We start from the raw sequence: 21,060 nt of genomic DNA on the forward strand, positions 1-21,060 counted from the left end.
CTCTGTTCTAGTCCTCTCCACTCTATTCTCTTGTATTCTACTATGTCCAAAAGATTCTACTCATTCCCTGCTCTGTTCTACTCTATTCTACTCCTCTCTCCTCTATGCTATTCTGTTCTATTCTATTTATATTCTATTCTGATGTAAAAATTTGTGAAATTCTATTCTAGTTCACATTCTGTTTTATTGTATTCTATTTTATTTTTCCCATTCTATTCTATTCTATTCTATTCTATTCTATTCTATTCTATTCTTCGCCACTCTGTTCTATTCTGTTCTATTCTGTTCTACTCTCTATGGGCAATGTGTTCTGATTTTTGTCCGCACTAAGATATACAAAACCTAGAACACATTTGGTGAAATGCAGCATGCCTGCTCCTATGTGCATCCTGAATGAGGCTAGTAGTGATATTTGCGTATAAGAGAAGGACCGCCTCCTTCCCATTGGACAATGTCTATGTGAGGGCGTGGCAAGGAAAGATGAGAGTTGCAAATCCATGCCCTTACTGGGAAGACATGGAGCGCTATGGACACAGTGTACACGATTCAAGTAAGAATCTCAACTAAACACATAAATATTTCTTCAGTTAGGAAATAACCGATTTGAAAGACTGAGAGGGACGGAAGGGTGGCCCGGTTGAGGATGGAGTGTGCATTTGACGCACAGAATCTGATCTCCATTTCTTTGAGGAAAATCCAAAGCTCCAGGACGCAGAGAGGAGGCATCAAGCTCCATAAGAACTTGCTGGTAACGTACGTACTCAGAAACGCCAGACAGTTTTATATGAGCAAAAACTTCTCTCAAACACAGAGGACGCATCAGTACGAGGATGTAACTGCAGTCCGCGAAAAGCAAGATTACCTTGAATTGACTGGGAGCTTTACAGAGTTGGCCGATGACTTCTACTGCAACTTTAGCGGGGTTGAGTCGGACACTTGGCACTGCGGAGCGCACCAGCCCAACGGCCACCCTGCAGAGGTGGCGCACCAAGACGCATCTGCCTGCGCAATGGTTTCACCGAGTGACTCTGACCTCATGGTTTCGGAAGCCTGTTGGAGTTGTGCAGATAAATCCTCCTGGGAGCTACCTATCCCAAACACACAAGCCAACCAAAAGACCGTCCTGGACTTGGACACGCATGTGGTGACTACTGTCACGAATGGATACTTCCACTCAGACTGTTGCGCGCAGCCCAAACAGCCGCAGGGCGCACAGGGTTTCAGTAAAAAGCGAAAGCTGGACTCAAGTTATCATATTGTTGATCCAGAGTTTTATTTGCCAGACTTTGGGCCGGTGCCATGCAAAAGGATCAGGACTGATGACGATTTACATTCAGAGTCGGAACAGTTGGACACAACGAACATCTCCAACCTGATCTCGGTGCTGGGATCAGGGGGACTATCTGAGTTTGTGAGTTGGCAGCACACGGACCTTGAGCAAATATTCGCCGCTCAAACAATTTGTTTGAAACATACATTGTTAACAGGCAGCGGTTGGACGAGAGCAATCGAAGCATTTTGATTTGTAGGATTTTTTTGTATAATTTCATTTTATTTCTTTCAAATAAAACATGACACGACTGCAATTCTCTCTCTGCTCTGTTATTGCAAATTGTTGATGAGATGTGATCGGTATAGAGCGATGCTATCCATTTGGGATTATTTTTGCACATTAACATTTCCCCCCTTATCCATTTAATTTCATATTTTCCCACAAAAGTATAACCTAACGAAAAAAATGTACCTTTCATTTAAGAGTTATTTTATGATGATTCGGTTGGGGGTATTGGAGTGTGTGTTTGATTTGTATTTCCTAAAGAAATGAGTTATTTATCACTGTTTCTCTGGAAAGATGTTGGACGAGCTCCATCATGTGGCTGGTAAAGAACTGTACAACCTCATGCACCAAATCCACGCAGTATTTTGTTCTGTAAAATGTATTATTTATATCAGGGCCTGCTTTCTTTAATCAATAAAACTGATATCATTTAAAATCACTGACTTATTGGCTATAAATTGCAACATTCTTGACGAAAAGTATACCATTCATACTGCACACAGTACTGAGTGTACAGTTACCTCATCATACTTCAGGGTATTTTTAATCTCTGATATTAGGCAAACTGCAAGATCTGTATGGGATATCACAGGTTATAGTTATGTCGTGATTTTTGCATCATATTGAGCCTAAAACCTATGACAGGCATACGAGTCCCATACGAGTATGAGGGATGTTCACTGGGATCCATAATCTGATTTATTAAAATAAAGGGGATGATCAGATTAATGGCTAAATTTTGTTATGAATCTTTTGTGACATCGTTTTGAAATGACATGCTCGTAAGCCTGGTCGAAAAATGGGACTTTTTTTTTTTTTTTTTTTAGAGAAGAGTTGACTTGTGTTGTCCCACCAATTCCGAAGGGGGGCGGAAGGCTCAGAGACTCCGGGTCTGCGTCCGTCCTTGAGACATGACAGCCCGAGGGTTTCCCACTGTCTGCTCTCAGGACTCTCAGAGGTTTAAGTGCGTCCATCTGACATGATGTTGGGCGTTTTTGTCAGAACCGTGGTGAGTACGCCGTATTTGTTTTAGTTTACATGCATTTTATAGGCGTAAAAGCCAGCGCAGTGCGTTTGTTATTACGGCGAGGGCCGGAGGGGGTGGGGCGCCGCGCAGAACAGAAACAATGTGACAATATTAGGTTATACATGCTGCTTCGCCACGGCACAAATTGTTCCAAATCGTCCTGTATACGTTCTTGATCGCGTTTTTCACAGCGCATAAATATATATCGAGCCTATACATTTCACATGTTGTCGTACATCCTGAATAGATCTGTGTGGTTATGAAGAGGCCTTACTATATGTGTCGCGAAAAGGACATTTTAAGCAATAACTATACACAACAATTGCACCTTTTTACAATATATTTCGCCTTATATTCGTTGTTGTTTTCACCTTGAACATGCCTAGGCTATTATGAAACAAGTCGTTAAAATAAAACAACGTTGCAACACGTTTGTCTACATGGGTTTTACTTTGAAGCACACGACCGGAAGTGCTATATTTTATTCTAACTGGCTTGACAGTGATGGCAACACCATTTTATTCTAATTAATTATTTTGATTATTTCTGCTGGCTGCACTTGTGTTCCAAGTGTTCTGCCTATTTCACACACAAACGCACTGCTTAAACACGAGGCCAGTCAGCAGTGTCAACCTTGATTCATTTTCAAGGTTGATCATCATTATCAAATAAACAACTTATTCTGTTGATACGTACCACCAGAGAACAAGAGCACAAATACACTTTTTGCTTGTATGTTTGTTTAAGTTTCCATTCCAAAGGTCCATGAAGTGTGTCAGCTTTCTATTTATAAACTGGCATAGCTGACCCCAGTCAGTCCAAACAAATAGTGTGACTACTTTGTTAAGTTGTTTTGGTGTCCAGTTTCACACACTTAATCTGCGGACAGCAAACTGTGTGTCTTTATAATGTGAAGAAGTGATGGCAACACCAAGCCAAAATTCCCTCTTGAATTTGGGCTTTTATTGCATAGACTTAATATTTAACGACGTGTTGACAGTTGGATTTGTGATGGAGCATCAATCAGCTGTTGTCCATCCCAACATTTAATTTAATGGCTGTGAGGTGATCAATAACCCTCTAAAACAATGATTAAAGTCACATATTTAAGCAGTTACAGCATTATTGTAATTTAATCAATTATGAAATTTAAACAGAGTGTTTTTGAGCAGTTTTAGTATTATCTTGTGGATTATTTTGACTATATGATACGTATTTTATCATCTGTCTGACTTAATGGGGAGAGCCACTGTTAGTCTGACTACCATGTTTTCCAGCTGCGGCCAGGCTTGGTGAAGCCATGTGGCCTGGCCAGACCAGTAACACAGATCCCAGAGAGGTCCCTGGTTCATCAGGAGGGTTTACCTAAGCTGCCTGTACCGCCCTTGAAGCAGACATGTGAGCGCTACCTGGCCATGCTGGAGCCCATCGTCAGCAAGGAGGAGTTGGATCACACCCGCAAACTAGTTGAGGAGTTCCTCAAGGGCGGAGTGGGAGACAGGCTGCAGAAAGGCCTGGAGCGGCGGGCACGCAAAACAGACAACTGGGTATATTGTATTGCATTATATTTTACTTCATTTAGTTTCTATGCAGTCTTTATCTAGCTGGTTGGTGCCACTGACTGTGAAAGTCTTGGTTTCTACAGATCTGACAATGAGAGCAGCATCACTACAAACATACAAGTTGGACACAGATAAGAAAAATCAATGCAAATAGGCAATAATTCAATCAAAATGACATTAAAGTTAAGTATAGCGTTAAAATTTGGGAAAAGACTGTAGTCAACAGCAAAGTGTGTGTGTGTGTGTGTGGTGGGGGGGGCGTCAGGTCTAAAGAGCTAATAAACAAACTGTAGGCTGCTCTTTGAGTCTGACTCAGTATCCTTCATAATTAAATCAACAAGAAATACCTTTCCATTTAAATTCATTTTGCAGGGACCTCGATATAGTAGGCTCGATTGTCCGGTAGAACAAGGGAGCAAAAGATGAATGTATGAACTCTCCAAACTCAATTAGAGTCAAAGTCAAACTCGATTAGAGTTTGAAGTCGCTGCGTGGTGAGATAATGCGAGATCTATTTTGAGGGGAGGAATATGGAACTTGTGTGGCATTAGGCATCTCTAAAAGTGTGGCATGTTTGTGAGCCAGCCTGAGAGACATAAATCCACCCAGAGACTGTAATCAGAGCTAAATATACACGGGAGGTGGAATAATACATATAAACGTGTTGTGGCCTGCTCTCTGTTGGCTGTAGCTGACAGAATGGTGGATGCAGTCAGCCTATCTGGACTGCCGTATGCCGGTGGCGGTGTATACCAGCCCTGGGGTGGTTCTGCCCCGCATGCACTTCCATGATCGTCAAGGACAGATGAGGTGAGCAACCAGGAACCACATTCAGCACCACTGTACAGACTAAATTCAGCCACAGATACCAAGCTGCTGGTGCTATTAAAGGGACAGTACACTCACAAATAGAAGTGCCAATACCCTGAATGTGTGCTTTAAATAATTACTGGATTGGTTATGCATTTTGTCCACAACATTAACTAAGAGCAGTTCACATCTCATTACATGCACACTATTTTAGTTTATCCCAGAAGTGATTTACTTGCTGTTGATATACAAGCAAGCTCATATGAACTTGTGAGTGGCTTTGAGTTTCAAGACGACCTTTACACAGGCTTCCTTCCACATGCTGTCTATTCTTGGCACTCTGGCTGTTCAAAATGTTGCTCAGCTTTTTTTGACTACTGTGACCCATGGGATATGCAGCGAAGCCAGTGACCCTATGAAGAAATAGTCCAGTAAAACCAGTGTCTGTTTTGTGTACACAGTTTAACTATGGGCTGTTTCTCATTTGTCAGCCAGAGGATGTCACCATTCATTCACCACTGTCTGTTTACCAGTACCATAACCATGCCCCCCCCCGTCCCTTTCTGCAGGTTTGCTGCCAAACTAATTGCCGGAGTTTTGGATTTTAAAAAAATGATTGACAGGTGAGTTTGACAGTTTGAGTCTTAAAACAGTTCTTCGTAAATCATATAAATATCATACTGTTTTAACATAAAGCTTAGCATCAAAATAATTTTCAATTCAAATGAGTAACGAGTGATGCTGTGTCACAGTGAAACCTTGCCTGTAGAATACCTGAGCGGGAAGCCGTTATGCATGGACCAGTATTACCAGATCCTGTCCTCCTGTCGTATCCCTGGACCAAAGAGGGATACGGTTGTAAATCACGGCATTGGAAAAGTAGCTCCCACTCACATCACTGTGGTCCACAACTTCCAGGTACTCTAGATGGCACCACTGTTCTTCTCCCTTTTGAGTCTTTTCCAGTATTTCAGCTGAATGTGTCAACATAAAGTGGTTTTATCATCTCATGATCACTGATGCAATGACTAGCAATACAAATCACGGCACCACCCACACACAACTGTCAGAGCTGTATAGCCAAGCAGGAAAAAGGAAGGCAACCTTCATCACACAGGACCAGCCACTTCCCCTGAACCGCCAGCCTCTGCCGTCAGGCTGCTGTTTCAAAGCCCCACTGGCCAAAAAGAAACCTCACAAAAACTCCCTCATACCCACTGCAATATCAGTTTTAAATAATGCCAATTAGATGATCACTACACTTAAAGCAGTTTTGCACACCTGTTCTTACCCATCTTTATTTTTATTGTTTCTTCTCTTATTGTGCCCATTGTTTCTGTCTTCTGATGGTAGGGAATTGAATGTGTTTTATGTGACATTGCAAGTCTACATGTGTATGTCATAGTGTGTTTTGTGAGCGCTCTTTCTCAAAGACAAATATATGCCACTATGTGATAGAAAAAACTGAGTAAAACAACTGGACACATTGTTAAATCATCATTTCTCCCCCAGTTCTTTATCTTGGATGTGTACAACAGCGATGGCACCCCGCTGACTGTGGACCAGCTTTATATGCAGCTGGAGAAGATCTGGAACTCCTCCCTGCAGACCAACAAGGAGCCTATAGGTATCCTGACTTCCCAGCACCGTAACACCTGGGGCAAGGCCTATAACAACCTGATTAAGGGTGAGTCTGGAGAGGAGATGCCACAAAAACAATAAAAAGAACTCATGACCAGCTCACTTTGTAGCAACTGGTAAACCTCCATCTAGAGGAACTAGGTGTATCCACCAATTAAAGAGGGTGTTTCAGAGACAAGGATGGCAAGGTTGTAGGTTTTTCTCCTCAGATAAGACGAATAAGGAGTCCGTCCGTGCCATCCAGAAGAGCATCTTCACAGTTTGCTTGGATGCCCCGATGCCGCGGGTGTCAGATGAGCTGTACCAGAGCCGCGTGGCTGCCCAGATGCTGCATGGAGGAGGGGCTCGCTGGAACAGTGGCAACCGCTGGTTTGATAAGACATTACAGGTCAGTCTGAGAGAACTTTTATAGAGTTTACCAATGTGGTAATGAGATTTTGAGTATATGGGAGATAACATTTGTAAATCATCCGCAGTTCATCGTTGGTGAAGATGGTACATGCGGACTGGTGTATGAACATGCACCTGCTGAGGGCCCACCCATTGTATTCCTCATCGATTATGTTGTTGAATATATGTAAGTTTCATGTACTGGCGAACACGTTTTACAGTAGTGCTTCCATTTTCAAGTAAATATGACCTTTATTGACACTTATTTAAAATCTTCTCAACAGGAGGAGAACTGAAATTGTGCGCTCCCCCATGGTTCCCCTGGGCATGCCTCAGAAACTGCGATTTAACATTACTCCCGAGGTTAAGAGGGACATTGAGAAGGCCAAACAAAACATGAACATGTATGTGCTATACACTTATAGACTATCACATAGACTATCACACTGTCACTTCTTTTTTTGTCAGTTTAAAATAGATTTTTTGTGGAACTCACTCTTTTCTTTCTTTTATTAGAATGGTCCACGACTTGGATGTCAAAGTACTTATGTTTTCTCATTTTGGAAAACACGTGCCAAAGCAACACAAGTTGAGTCCTGATGCATTTGTGCAAATGGCTCTTCAGCTTGCCTACTTTAGGTGAGTGATGCTTTCCATAGCAATACCTTTTTTTCGCCAAAATTTTACTCAGACAAGTGTATTGCTATCATATATTCTGTGTCGTCTTTGTTTGAATTTTAGGATGTATAATATTTGCTGCTCCACCTATGAGAGTGCATCTTTACGAATGTTCAAATATGGTCGAACAGATGCGATCCGCACAACCACTGTGGAATCATTTAGCTTTGTCCAGGCCATGGAAGACCCAGCCAAACAGGTAAAACCGCTCTTGGCACCTGGAGGTTTACAGTAACTGTATACATGAAAGTGTACACCACATGTAAGCTGCAAGACTGCACACTAAACACTATATTTGACCCATATGCCAACAGAACACAGAGAAAGTGGCACTGCTGCAGGAGGCTGTTCAGACCCACAGGGAGAACACATCCAGTGTGAGGACTGGTTTTCACCAACATGCAAATCCTGAATGATGTCTGTGTTTTTTTTAATGACATGATCTAGTTCATCTCAGCCTTATACAATATTTCTTTTCAGGCCATTCATGGGCAAGCCATAGACAGACATCTCCTTGGGCTGAGACTGCAGAGTATTGAAGACCTGACCTCCATGCCTGATATATTCATGGACACTTCTTATGCTGTGGCTCAGCATTATAATCTCTCCACCAGCCAGGTAGCCTTATACATAACCAGCTATGCATAAGAAATCAACAATCTAGCATAGCTAAACAAATGTTTTTATTTGTTTACATATTTGTTTGCGTTGATATCTGTTATCGTATGTCTGGCTAGGTTGGCTCCAAAACAGACTGTGTGATGTGCTTTGGTCCCGCCGTGCCAGATGGCTATGGAGTGTGCTACAATCCCATGGATGAGCACATCAACATTGCCATCACAGCCTTCAACAGCTGTGAGGAGACCCATGCTGCCAAGTTTGCCCAGGCTGTAGAGGATGCTCTGTTGGACATGAGAGCTTTACTGGAAGACACAGCCAAGGCCAAGCAGTGATCCCACACTGGAGCCTGCCACAGTGCGCGTCCCACTGGTTGTACGGAAGGTGGCGTTGGGCTGGTGCTGGAGTCCTGGCAGAGAGCCACACAGACATAGGAGCACAAGGCATCGAACCCGTTGGAGCTGGGAGAAAGTCTGTTGGAGGGTCCTAGGAAGTACATTATTTGACTAACAAAGCACTGCCTCTATAATGCAAAGCAGGTGTTGCGGAAGGAGATTCCCTGTTTTACATATTGTTGAAAGATGTTGTCTTATTTACATAAAAGCATTTCAAAATAGATTTGCTCCATGACAAATGTTTATTTTTTTGTTTATTCCTACTAGTTCATTGTGCTGTTTTTCAGTGTCCATTGATGCTGCATTGACATTATAATAGAGTGTTTTGGTTTGCTTAATATTTTCTTCAATATTTGTTATTTCATGTTTCATGTTTAAGTATTTTATTATTTCAGGTTAAAGTAATTAGTGCATAGAAATGAATACGAAGTGAAAACATAAAAGCATTTACAAACTCTCTCTTTCTACTCAACAGAATAGAAGCCAGAGGCTGCAGTGGCATTCACTTGAATATATTTGTTTTAACTTACAAAAAAGGTTTATTTTAAGAAATTTATGCAAACTTCCTCAAATTTGTATCTCATATCAAAGCCGTACAAAGGAATATTCAGCTCTGAAGCTCCCTTTGGAGTGCAGGTAGTCTCCATGAAACTCAACCTCGGCCATGTTTCCAGAGGAGCGCCAGAGGAAAAGCTGCTGACCTTTAAACACATTGGTCTTCAAGACGTCCATGTCCCGTATCTGATAAAAAACAGAATTTTTTTAGCAACTATTTCATGCACTTGCTTTGTTACCATGCAATTTTTTTTTTTTTTTATAAAAATCACGTATTGATCACACATTGAAATGCTAGAACAATAGCACATGCTCAAGAGTTTCTACACACCATAATGTAGGTAGACTGGGAGTTGGTGGCGTTGAATGTTAGTCCTATGTGGAGTGCCTGAATTCTGATTTTCACTGCGGGTGGGGCATTGATGAGGACTCGACAGGTGTGATTACTATTTGGTGTTGTTGGATTCTCGAAGACACCGCTGGGAGCAAACAGCTGAATGTCACAATCTGTGGGACAAAGATATGATAAGATGTAGCTCATCATTTGCCATTGTTTTCAGAATTGTAATTCAACTTTTGAATGCTGCAGTATGCACCAGGATTGATGTCAGTTCATTTCATAATATAAAGTGAACCTGCAATGCAAAAGTCCATTTAAGAGCATTCATTCTATCATTTGAGATAAGATACATATGAACCTTTTGGATTTTGAAGAAAATCCATTTCCGCTTCCGCAGTGCAACTTAGTCTTACCTTGATGGTGGCTCTTCTTGGTGTTCTTCTGAGAGCGGTAGGTGAGGACAACCCCGTTTCCTGGGGTGAGGAGCTTCTGACCGACTAACAGGACATTGGTTCTGGTGGTTAGCTCGGTGCGCTCCACCTGCTCACACTTCCTTAGGAACACCAGCCGGTCAAAAAATGCCACATGCTCCTCTGTACAGACATCAGTGCAGTTCAGCTCACTGGAGTTGATATCAATTATTGAAAAGTAACAATTGTTGCATAGGATATGACCGCCAGTAGCGACTGGATATATTATACTCACTCTTCTTGCAGTCCAAATTACTAGATTCCACTGTTACGTGAATAACCTCATCTAGGGGTCGACCTATGGATACTGTGCAGCGGCCAGTGATGTGCCTCAAGTCCACTGTGCCTGATTCTTCAAGGAGAATCCGCCCACATGCACCTAAAAAAAAATCCACACTGTGATATGTGTTTCCCTGAAATTGCCATCCATTCTTACTGAGGATGGTTAAACAGTCTGAATCTTTTATTGCTAACTGACTGGTTTCAGGTGTTGGGGTGGGGATGGTTGTGGTGGTCTGCGGGATGGTCCCAGGCTCTGTTGGCATGGGGGGAAGCTGAGCCATGCGATGCCGTGGTATGTCTGTGTGGCTCAGAGTGGGAGACGGCAGAGGGCCCTCTTCAGTGAGATTAGACTCCACCTGAGTGGCCAGTGAAGTGGTGATGGTGGGGGCAATAGCTGAGGTGGGCTCCACGTTGCTGCAGCTGCCCATGTAGCAGCCCTGGATAGTGATAGGCTTGGGCATGTGCATGCAGAGCAGCGGGCTAAGGGGCTCAGGCTTAGAGGGCCCCATACAGGACACAGCTCTGGACTGGATTCCATATCCACAGGGGACTGAACACTAGAGAGCAACAAAACCAAGGGATTTTTCCCTGAAGTTATTGTTTAGTCATATTCCAGCAGACACTGTGCTAGTGCTTGGCTAAGTATTAAATGAGTCACAAGACTGGATGATAAAGCTAATTATAATCCTGGTATTAATAATACTAACACAATTGTTAATGGTGATAATAATTATGGTTTCATCTGACCATTTCTCTTGTCTCTGTAGCCTATATTCCTCTACTGTTATTTTTTAACCTCTGCATCCATGATGTAATTTAATAAACTTTCATGTGTTGCATTCATGTATGTGAGTTTTGCAAGGTGTTCATATCCCATCCTGCACTGTGTTTTCTGTACCTGGCTCCATGGCTTCACCTCCCATCTGAAGGTGCAGACCTGTACCAAGCAGGGGACTGTGGTGGCTGGTTTCACAGCTGCATGGCAGGTCTCATCAGGCACCACACTCTCCTTGCCGTGGATGAACTGGACACAAGACACAGTCCTCTGTGCTACACCCAGGTCACAGGACACCGAGCAGGGTGATGTTGCCAAAACTTTCCATCTGGATGGATTACAGTGGCAGTGAGATGCTGTTGTATTTGATGAAATTGTGCGTGTGTTCATGTAAGTGGGTTTGAATGTGATTTACCTTGCCGGACAGCTATTGGTGTTACATGAAACCACTGCTGTGGGTTTGGGAGAGTCACCACACTCCGTATCGTCCACAACCACCTCCTCTCCTTCTGTCTCTCGAGCGCAATACAGCACCCTGTTGGCCACCCCTCCACCACATGTCACGCTGCAGACTCCTTGCTTAGAGCGCCACCTGCTTGTTGAAAACATCCTGCTGCTGTTATTTTGTCAGTGGTCATTTTCAGAAATATAAATACTCGCACTGATCTTGATGTACAGCACATGATATTGTCAAGCAAGAGATTTATGTGATCTTACATTAAATAAAATACCATTTGCTAAAAATAGTACATATACTGTAAATACAATATGTTGAATGTATGACATAATGGCTCACACGGGAGGGCAGGGAGATGTGTTACACGCCTCAGACTGAGGTGCTGGTTTGGTAGCAGCATCACAGTGGAAGTCAGGTACCCCAAGTCTGGTCTGGTGGTCCACACAGGAAAACCACACCTGTAGGGTTCCTACATAAGCATCAGGCTCTGGGTAACCGCATCTGAAGAGGACATGTTTGCTCTGAATAAAAGTGTGTATATGCCTCTACTTACCATTGCCACAGGTTTTTGAACACTGGCTAATGACTGGGCTCCAGACATAAACAGGAACTTGTCTGGAGCGTGGCATCAAACTGGACGACTTTGGCGTGGACTGGTCCTTGTCAAGAAAACAATATCATGTCCAGAGATGTCAAGGCATTTCAAAAACGAATGTTTCAAATAAACCTAAATGCTGGGTATAGTATTTCGCTCGTTTTCCTCTTTACCTTTCCCTTAGATTCCCACCCAATGGGGCAAACATCTACCACACAGGGCACAGAATCAGAAGGTCTGATTTGCACAGAACAGAAGCTATAATCCACTTCAACGTCCTGCCCATGTTCTGAGCGTACACATGACACGGTGCGTTTGGCTTCTCCTGGCCCGCACACTGCCGAGCACTCCCCTGGCTCTGACACATGCCATCTGTGGAATATAAACAAGCAAGTTCTAAAACACAGAAAAAAACACCATACAAATGAAAACCTGTTTGATGTTGATTCTGAGACAGCAGAATAACAATAGACAGGAACGAAACTTCTATCTTGCTGATTACTTATTATGATCATGGGAATATTGCTCCAAGGGCTATTTTCTTGATCTAGGAGTTTAAGCATACTCTATGGCTGCACTAGTGTTCTATCATCAGACATATGCAGAAACTGCACATATAAAAGTAACAGCAGTATGATGGACTCTCTATACCTGGCAGGACAGTGTTGAAGGTTACATTTCTCAACAGCGTTTGGGGCTTCGTCAGACGGACATTCAGAAGCTGGAACTTTAATAACATCACCTCCTTGCCTCTGAACGCATCTTACCGGACGCACTCTCTCTCCTCCACCACAGGAGGTGCTGCAAGGTCCAAACTCTCCTGTGTCCCACCTGAAAAACAGTGAATCATTTATGTAATTCATGCATTGATATGCACCATGTATGTGCGGGCCAAGGGAAGGAACATTAAGTTAACCTGGGGGGGCAGGCTGGGAGTTGGCAGCTTGTCTGTGGTGGTATGGATGGAGGAGGCATATCGCAATACTGCTCCTCCACGTGGCCACGGGTATTTTCATCTACACAGACATATACATGCTTCTGTATACCTAAAAGAAAAGGTAATACGTTCTGAATAAACTTTAAGAACACTTTCAGTGAAAGAATCAACGAAAGTACAGGGTAACCCCCAACAACAGTGGCATGCAATAAAATATTCCAATATTCCCAAAATAGCCTGCGTGGTTTGAGGTACAGGAAGGGAGAAAAAAAGGAAAGGCATGTAATGACAAGACCAATCCCACAGTTGGATATACTGAATAGAAAAGTTTTTTGCACTGCTGCATTTGCTTATTATGGTCATTAAGTTAATCTGGTGAGTGGTCTGAGGTTTTTTTCAAAGACACCCTACTGCAATTGATGTTTGAAAGGTAATTTACTGTGTGATGACATCTAAGGTGAGGAAGAATGAGAAAAATGAGTTGGATACACTGTGTCAAATAGAGCAGTGTCCTTATGACAGATAATAAATTTGGAATAAAAGCTTACAACTATCAGTTCCAACATCAGCAATGTTGTTGCTGCTGCAGACTTTGATATAAATGCTATTTATATGAGGTTCATTTGTCAAAGTTATTGCCTCCCAAGAACAAAGAATCTCCATATCTACAAAGAACAAAGATTGCTAAGATTGCAGTGAATGATTATGGCTTTGGATTCATGAGGATGTCTGTCGGCAAAGAAATTACATCATTTTGTGTTATTTGCTTGTGTATGCCCTATGATTAACAGTTATTTACCTGATCCACAAGAGACAGAGCAGGATGTTGTGAAGACGACCCACTTGCCCTTAGGTTTGATTTCTGTTAGATCATTATTACTGGTGGTGGGTACATAGAACTGGTAGCTGATATTTGGACTCGTTTTCTCACCGTATTCTTTTCCATATTTGCGATAAACCTGTCAAGAGAAAAAGCAGCATACTGCAGCTCAAATGTAAATGTCAGATGTCTCACATACACTTTTCCCCATACTGCCTGCACAAAGGAAATGCATAAGTCTTGTCTCAACATGTCTGGGGTTGGAGCACTGTCAGCATAGCATGCATAGCACAAGATACACTGAAACTACATTTCAGATAAGAAGTGGAGCGCTTGTTCTTAATAATGTATGTGTAGACAAGATTTAAAAATCTCCTTCCAAATGATCTATTTCAATATTTTGGATTTGCAAATTTTGAGGAAAATCTATCTGCTGAAAATCTATCTGCTGAATTGACAGCACTGAAAATGATCCAAGCCCAAAACTGCCTTTCATAAATTATCTATCTGTGTCTATGTCTGAGTCTCCATCCTTTTACTTGATCTGTTGATTTTATGTTTTTCTCTCTCCCTCGTTTTATCCTAGTTCATCTTATTCTTATTATTTTCTTACGTTAGATAATTTATATTGCTTTTATGTCCCAGATTTTGTTCTGCTTCAGATGTTTGTGGTTGATGCTGTTATGTGATCTACTGTGTTTTAACTGCTGTGCTGAAAACCAAATTTCCTTTGTGATCAATAACGTCGAAGTTGTTGAAGCTGAGGTTAGGCTGTCCTCACCTGTATGTTTATCTCCTGCTCTAATGGTCCGGGCAGCAGCAGCTCCTCCATTTGAGGCAAAAGGTCAGGGGTCAGGAAGAGCCGGTACTCAAGGTGGTCGTCATCCAGTGTGGATGGGTGGGTTACATTCATTGCCATGCTCCCCGTCCCAGACACAATGTATTGATCTCCAGCCAGTACGGCTGTGGGTGAGAACAGCAAAAACAGCTCTTACTGTGGGTCCTACAGTCCTGCCGTCTAAACATGAGCCTCTCTGGAACTGACGGCACTCACCCAAATGAGTGAAGACAGGTGCCATGTTGACAATGTGAACCTGTGTGGCATTCACTGGCAAAGTGAGGAAGGTGACATACTCTGAAAAGAAAAAGTTGAAGTTAAAACAGGCAGATATAAAGCATGAATACCAGAGTTGCATTTGTGAACAAGGGAAAATTTGGTTGACTGTCTACCTCTAGCTTGACCACCACTGTAGGAGTTAGAGGTCAGACTGCAGGAGGATCCATCGCCACCACACACCCCGCAGATGTCCCTCACTTTCGCAGAGTGTAGCACACCGTCACAGCCAAACAACTGCTCAGAGACAGAAACACAGAATTTATAACCCATACATTATTCAAAGGAACAATGTGACTACACCTAATTCTCACTCATTCACTCTTTACCTGGCATTTCCCTCTAAGACAAGCAGCTACAGAGCCAAAAGCAGCTGGACTGTCCGGCTCACACCGAGTCCCATCCACAAACTGAGAACCCCGGCTCACGATGAAGTTTTCTCCCTTGGACTGGCACATATATCTGCATTGCTCATCCCCTGTTTATGACAAGGATAGTTGATAAAAGCATTTGAAAAATGGTGTCATTTCCTTGTAGATGCAGAATAAAAGAGCTGTCTATCACCCACCTTTGACGAAGCCTACTGCAGGAATCCAGGTATAGAAAGAGGCAGTGTTTGTCAGTAGGTAGAGGGGATCAGAGTCGGTTTGGGAACACTGCTGTGCCATGAAATCCAGCTGGGTGAGGTCACATGGCTACAATATAAGAGTAACATTAGGCAAGAAAAGCACAGAATTTTAATTTTGCCTTAAGATTTCTCACTGTACATACACAATTTACAGCTGTTTTTTTTTTTTTTTTTTTTTTTTGTCAAGCTCTCCCTAAATTAAGCATGATAGATTTGCATCTTTCCTCCTACCCAAACTCTTTCTGAGGCATTCATGACAGGAAGAATCAGCAAAAACAGCATGGCATTCCCTTCATCTGCAATTAATTGGAATATAATGGGTTGTTTACTTTGCCCTAAACTCTTGGTCTCACTTTTAAATAATTTGTTTGCTTCTACTGCTGCAGAGATGCTGATATCTTTGAAGGCTTCCCAAGGGGTAAGGATGGGGGGGGGGCAGAACTGCCCAAGGTAGAGAACTAATGGTCTTTGTAAAAGATCATTAAAACTGGGAGGATTGAGGGTGCAATGATCCAGTGAGTAAACAGTACTGACCTACTGTATGGAGGCCCACTGTAAACATAACCAGCAAGAACTTACCTGCTGGTGACAAAGTTCAGCTTCGATATCTCGACCCTCACAATCGTTCCCTCCAAAAGCAGGTCTTGAAAATTAGACATGACACACATATTTTACTAAATGATGAATGTTGCCTCTCACAGCAGCATTTGTAGCATGACATTCTCCATAAGCTGACTAATCTCAGTCACCTTTAATAGGTGCTTTCACAGAATCCTCATTACTGTTTGTAACCGTGAGTAATGACTATGGCATGTTGGTTACCTTGGGTTGTTGCATTGCCTTGTGCGGAAAGTGACACCCCCACCACATGTTCGAGAGCAAGGGGAGAACTCAGACCAGCTGGACCAAGAGCCATGCACGACCACAGAGGAGCCGAGCTGGTCTGGGGACACACAGCGCCCCTTCAAACACCACTGCAGGAAAGGAATTCACTCCATTAACAACATGCTTGGGGCAAGTTTTTTTTTGTGAGAAACTGCTCTTACCAAAGCTATTGGACTAAACTAAACCTGATTGGGTGCACACTCTGTCCCGTCCAGCAGTGGAACCAGAAGGCGTTTGCAGGAGCTGTCATCCCCAGGGTTGACATGGCAGGACAGAACACGACACACCGGCTGACGGGAGAGAGAGAGAGAGAAAATATATTTCAAGACAACATTGTAAACACGACTGCAGTAATTTGTGATATTTGTGATGTAAAATGCCATCTGGTGGTATCAAGCTGCCATAGCATGTGACTTACCAGGTCAGGATTAGTGAAAGAACAAGCTCTGGCGGTGCTACCGAAAGCTATGCGACATTGGTCATCAACTCCATAGTACAGACCTGGCTTCCAGTCTTGTAGAGAGCCACCCAGTGCAGGCAGGTCTGTGACACATTTGGCCTTTCCTTCACTGGGAACATCATTGAATAACATGACATATCATCCCTCATATCCAGACTGTAACACTTAAGTACCTCACATATGTGTGCACTGAGAGATATAGGTTTATGCGTCAGATTAAACACAAATTAAAAGGGCACCTCTTTGTCTTATATAAGCCCTGAATCTGGACTGTGTTGAATTCATAGTTGCTGAGTTTGAGAGTTACTAAATTTATGTGAGTGATGTCATCCTGAGGACACTGAGCACTTGTGTTAATGGCAGCTAAAAAAAAAAATATGGAAACATGGCACAGCCCAAAACCTCAGCGAAGGATTGAGGTGTGCGATTTTTTTTGTTGGTAAGCCTCTGTTTTGTATACTTAAAATGCAACACTTTAAACAACGCTAAAGCAAACAGGACGAGTAGCAATTCTAATCAAAATTACACTGAACATCTTCAAAGCTAAAGATTGAAGTACATATCTCTCCAAGGGAATCATTTACACCCAAGCCTGAGGCAGAATCATTCATATATGAATTATAGATGAAATGCCCCATCAGCAGTGCCTGGTCTGTATGATGAATGTGAGACTTTCCCATGTGCAGCTGCTCTGAACAGGTTGGCCCACCTGAAGAATGTGAGCAGCTGTTGTCTGCTGCACTGGGACCAGGTCAGGTCCACACTGTTATAGCCTCCATCAGAGGCCATCATGAAACCACTCCTGCTGCAGGTGTTTCCTACTCCATCGTGGTTTATCCCGAAACTAGGTGAAAGAAAATGAAGCAAAAATAAGTTAAATGGTTACTATTAGAATTCCGAATCTCCTCTCTTTATGTATATGTTCAAACATCTTTAATAAATATGCTAAATTTGATTTTGTTGGAGTTATTGCATTTTCAAAATTCCATTCGTTTTAACAGGAAGTTTCATATCAATTGCAAGTCACATTACAACAGATTATAACTGTCCTTGGCCTTGATTGGCTCCCCTCATTAAACAGCTAAAATCCTTCCAATCAGGCAAATATGAATTGGATTGCGATTCAATTGCAAAATTATCTGTGACATATTATCCTTATGCAGGACAACTGGGAAATGGTGATCCTCCTATTTCAATCATGGAAAATACATTCGTTGCTTAACTTCTCCTGATCCTGTAACCCTGTATTTGTCATGTCTTTTTTGTGTCTTTTGGACGGAATGTAACTTAAATTGGAATTTCCCCTTGTGGGATTAATAAAGTGTAACTTACTTACTTACTTAATTCATCAGCTCAAATTCCCTGACACGATGCTCTGTGATGTTGTGTAAATGTAAATCAACATCGTAGCAGTCATAGTGAATAGTAGCAGCTTTAAAACATACTTGTTTGTGCCTGACATACTTTAATAACACAATTGGACACTTGCAAAACTGTTGTTCTCTGTAGCATTGATGGTAAAACTGTACAGTTGCTCTTTAGCCTTGGCATCGTGTTTGCCTCTCAGTTAATATCATCCATCCATGTAATGTCTGCTCTGATAACAACTAAATAAGCATAACTCCCCTTTGGGTGTCTGTACTGCTCCCATCTCGACCACTTGAACACTATGAGGTGGGAATTAGGAAACTGCAAATTAGATGTAATATTAGTTTTCAGTCTCATTTACTAATATCTACCCTTTTAACCAAGCTATTTTACTTGCAAAACAACCTGATTTTTTTTCTCTATTTCTTATGAATCTCATTATTCTTACCCTGAGCTATTATGAAAACAAAATTATGAAAACTGAATACTGTGTGGATTTGAACTGCTAAGTGTCTGCTTGTTTTGCTGTGCTTTACCTGTGGCCAATTTCGTGAGCAATGGTGATGCCCAGGTCGAAGCCTGTGTCCTCTGTGATCACGCAGCTCCAGTCGCTGGAGCAAGCTCCTCCCAGCTGTGCCACGCCCCTCACCTGCTTATTCCCATCAGGCAGCACCAGGTCATACCTGTTTGTGATTGAGGATGCTATTGTAAAACAAGGCAGGTTTATCAATAAAATACTACATTATCTACTCACAGTAAATCCCACCTACATGCGGCATACCTTGTAATGTACAGCAGAATATCAGCATGTAAGGGGTCTGTGTCATTGGGGGGGTTGATTCTTCTGCCCCAGTCACACACACTTCTAAGAGAAGACGTGATGTTGGTAGACATTTGGATCTCTGGCTAGAAGAGAGAGCACAATAATGAGTGGTGGTAGGGCATTGCTCAGAATTTCAAGTTGGCGACAATATCAACAGATAAAATCGTTGCCCTATTGACCTTTAATCCAAAGATCCCAAGTATGATTGTTGTCACTTTCATATTTTTCAACTCAGCTCTAATATTGTAGGTAAGTATTGATATATTGGTGTTCTAATGTACAGTTTCTTGCATCTTGTCATTTCAAAACTTGCTTTTAGATTATTTATTTTAAGTCGTAGAGCATGAGGCGACTGACCTCTGGCTCTGACAGGATGATCATGCGGACCAGGTGCACCCTCATGTTGGCCCCCAGCGTCATGTCCCTCAACAGCTCTGACGCCTGAGAGAAAATTACAGATCCAATGCATATTTCAGAAAATATCCAGAAATCAGTGGGACTGTAGCATTGCAGTACACTCTGTGGATCATTTGACACATTTCTTTCTTTTTTTCTTGTCATTATGTATGGATCAATGCTTATTCCAATCACATTATGCTGATCTTAATGTTGTCTTCGTGTTATGTGTAGTGACCCGAAATTCCCCTGGATGTATTTTTAATACCCAGAAATGGCAATCGCCATGTAACACAACCAGAAAACTTCAGCCATAAAACAGCTATTTACAATACTAGGTGTGTGATTGTGCTCACAATATTGAGGTTGGTGAGGATATATCTTTCAGTGTCCTGTTTGTGGACCTGCTGGACATCAAGTCCCACCACTACCAGCAGTTCCAGATGGGTGATGTCAGGCATTAGAGCTGACCGACGCAGCCTCCCAGTGCCTGTGGATAGAGAAAAAAACACAGTATATGGACATGAAGGGCAGAGCCTACACCACAGAGATACAGAGATGATCTGTGTATGACTGCAATTTTTATTTTTGAAGCTAATCTCAAACTTCCTAAGTTTATGTTGATCATATCACTCCTCTATGTGCGATAAAAATGAGAGGATACTCCTCACTGTGCCATATAGGAAATGAAAGAGTTGTTACTGCTCATTCATTGACATACCTGAGCCAGCAGAATCAGAACCAGGATAGAACATCATGTCCCTTTGATTGGGGGCATGGTGAAAAACCTTTGGAGAACATAAAACAATAAATTCATGTTTAGGCCTCTTAGAAAACAACAGCTTGTGACCCATATACTAAACGATACTACAGGGTATTTTAAGGCTTTCACGGTTGAATAATCTTAATATAAATCCAATAAAAACATAGTTACGACTCTCTGCGGAGCCAGGTTTCAAGAGGATGATTAACAGTTTAAAGTTGAAGAGTTCAATGTACTTTACAGATGTCCTGAGCAAAGGAATCACTAACCATGGCGCTTCTATTTCACCCTGTATTTTCCACCTACCTCCTTCAATGGAGATCTCATCAGGGCAGTGGAGCCAGGCGGCAGGAACAGAAGATAGAGCAGCGTCATAAATACCATGTTTCCCTTCCTCCTGTAGATCTTACTTACTGTGATATGTGGTCCTCCTACTAGGTTGGTTAGGGCCCTGCCAAGAGGGAAAGAGTGGGGAGTGTTTACATAAACAGCAGGGACAAAGTTGATCAGTGACACACGTCATTTGCGAGGACATTTTTTCCCTGTGGGAGTAAGGGGAAAGATCAATACCATTCAACTGGCTGTTCTGTTGGCGTTCTGACTAATTCATTGGTCATCCTCTGCATGATTTTATTATTGAGGAATTACAATTACTCTTCGGTGACACAAACCCAGCGTATATCAGCTTTTAGGTCATTTCTTGTTTATCTTTT

The 21,060-nt window shown here is 42.3% G+C and overlaps 3 protein-coding genes across 3 annotated transcripts; 2 read left to right on the top strand and 1 right to left on the bottom strand.

Annotated features, from left to right (window-relative positions):
* Positions 1–513: 513 nt before the first annotated feature.
* LOC115365353 (immediate early response gene 5-like protein) lies at positions 514–1,953 on the top strand. Its single transcript, XM_030060321.1, has one exon. The coding sequence runs from the start codon at positions 644–646 to the stop codon at positions 1,520–1,522; it is 879 nt and encodes a 292-aa protein (XP_029916181.1). The 5' UTR covers positions 514–643; the 3' UTR covers positions 1,523–1,953.
* A 479-nt stretch (positions 1,954–2,432) lies between these two features.
* Positions 2,433–11,169, top strand: LOC115365558 (carnitine O-acetyltransferase-like). Its single transcript, XM_030060631.1, has 14 exons — positions 2,433–2,567; positions 3,863–4,132; positions 4,839–4,957; positions 5,527–5,580; positions 5,710–5,875; positions 6,470–6,644; positions 6,808–6,986; positions 7,075–7,175; positions 7,273–7,392; positions 7,505–7,627; positions 7,730–7,865; positions 7,981–8,043; positions 8,147–8,284; positions 8,404–11,169. The coding sequence occupies exons 1-14, from the start codon at positions 2,538–2,540 to the stop codon at positions 8,617–8,619; spliced, it is 1,890 nt and encodes a 629-aa protein (XP_029916491.1). The 5' UTR covers positions 2,433–2,537; the 3' UTR covers positions 8,620–11,169.
* Positions 9,265–20,356, bottom strand: adamts13 (ADAM metallopeptidase with thrombospondin type 1 motif, 13). Its single transcript, XM_030060630.1, has 28 exons — positions 20,306–20,356; positions 19,941–20,074; positions 19,546–19,629; positions 19,147–19,271; positions 18,902–19,048; positions 17,707–17,841; positions 16,956–17,106; positions 16,723–16,827; positions 16,475–16,626; positions 16,232–16,295; positions 15,593–15,719; positions 15,354–15,502; positions 15,141–15,261; positions 14,965–15,045; positions 14,692–14,873; positions 13,890–14,049; positions 13,070–13,199; positions 12,805–12,984; positions 12,327–12,525; positions 12,112–12,211; positions 11,898–12,027; positions 11,517–11,693; positions 11,225–11,429; positions 10,523–10,883; positions 10,280–10,423; positions 9,988–10,167; positions 9,566–9,741; positions 9,265–9,420 (listed from the first exon to the last, which is right to left on the bottom strand). Exons 1-28 carry the CDS (start codon positions 20,340–20,342, stop codon positions 9,265–9,267), a joined length of 4,092 nt encoding a protein of 1,363 aa, XP_029916490.1. The 5' UTR covers positions 20,343–20,356.
* Positions 20,357–21,060: the final 704 nt, after the last annotated feature.

This window comes from Myripristis murdjan, chromosome 9, assembly GCF_902150065.1.
Source record: "Myripristis murdjan chromosome 9, fMyrMur1.1, whole genome shotgun sequence".
Lineage (NCBI taxonomy): Eukaryota > Metazoa > Chordata > Actinopteri > Holocentriformes > Holocentridae > Myripristis > Myripristis murdjan.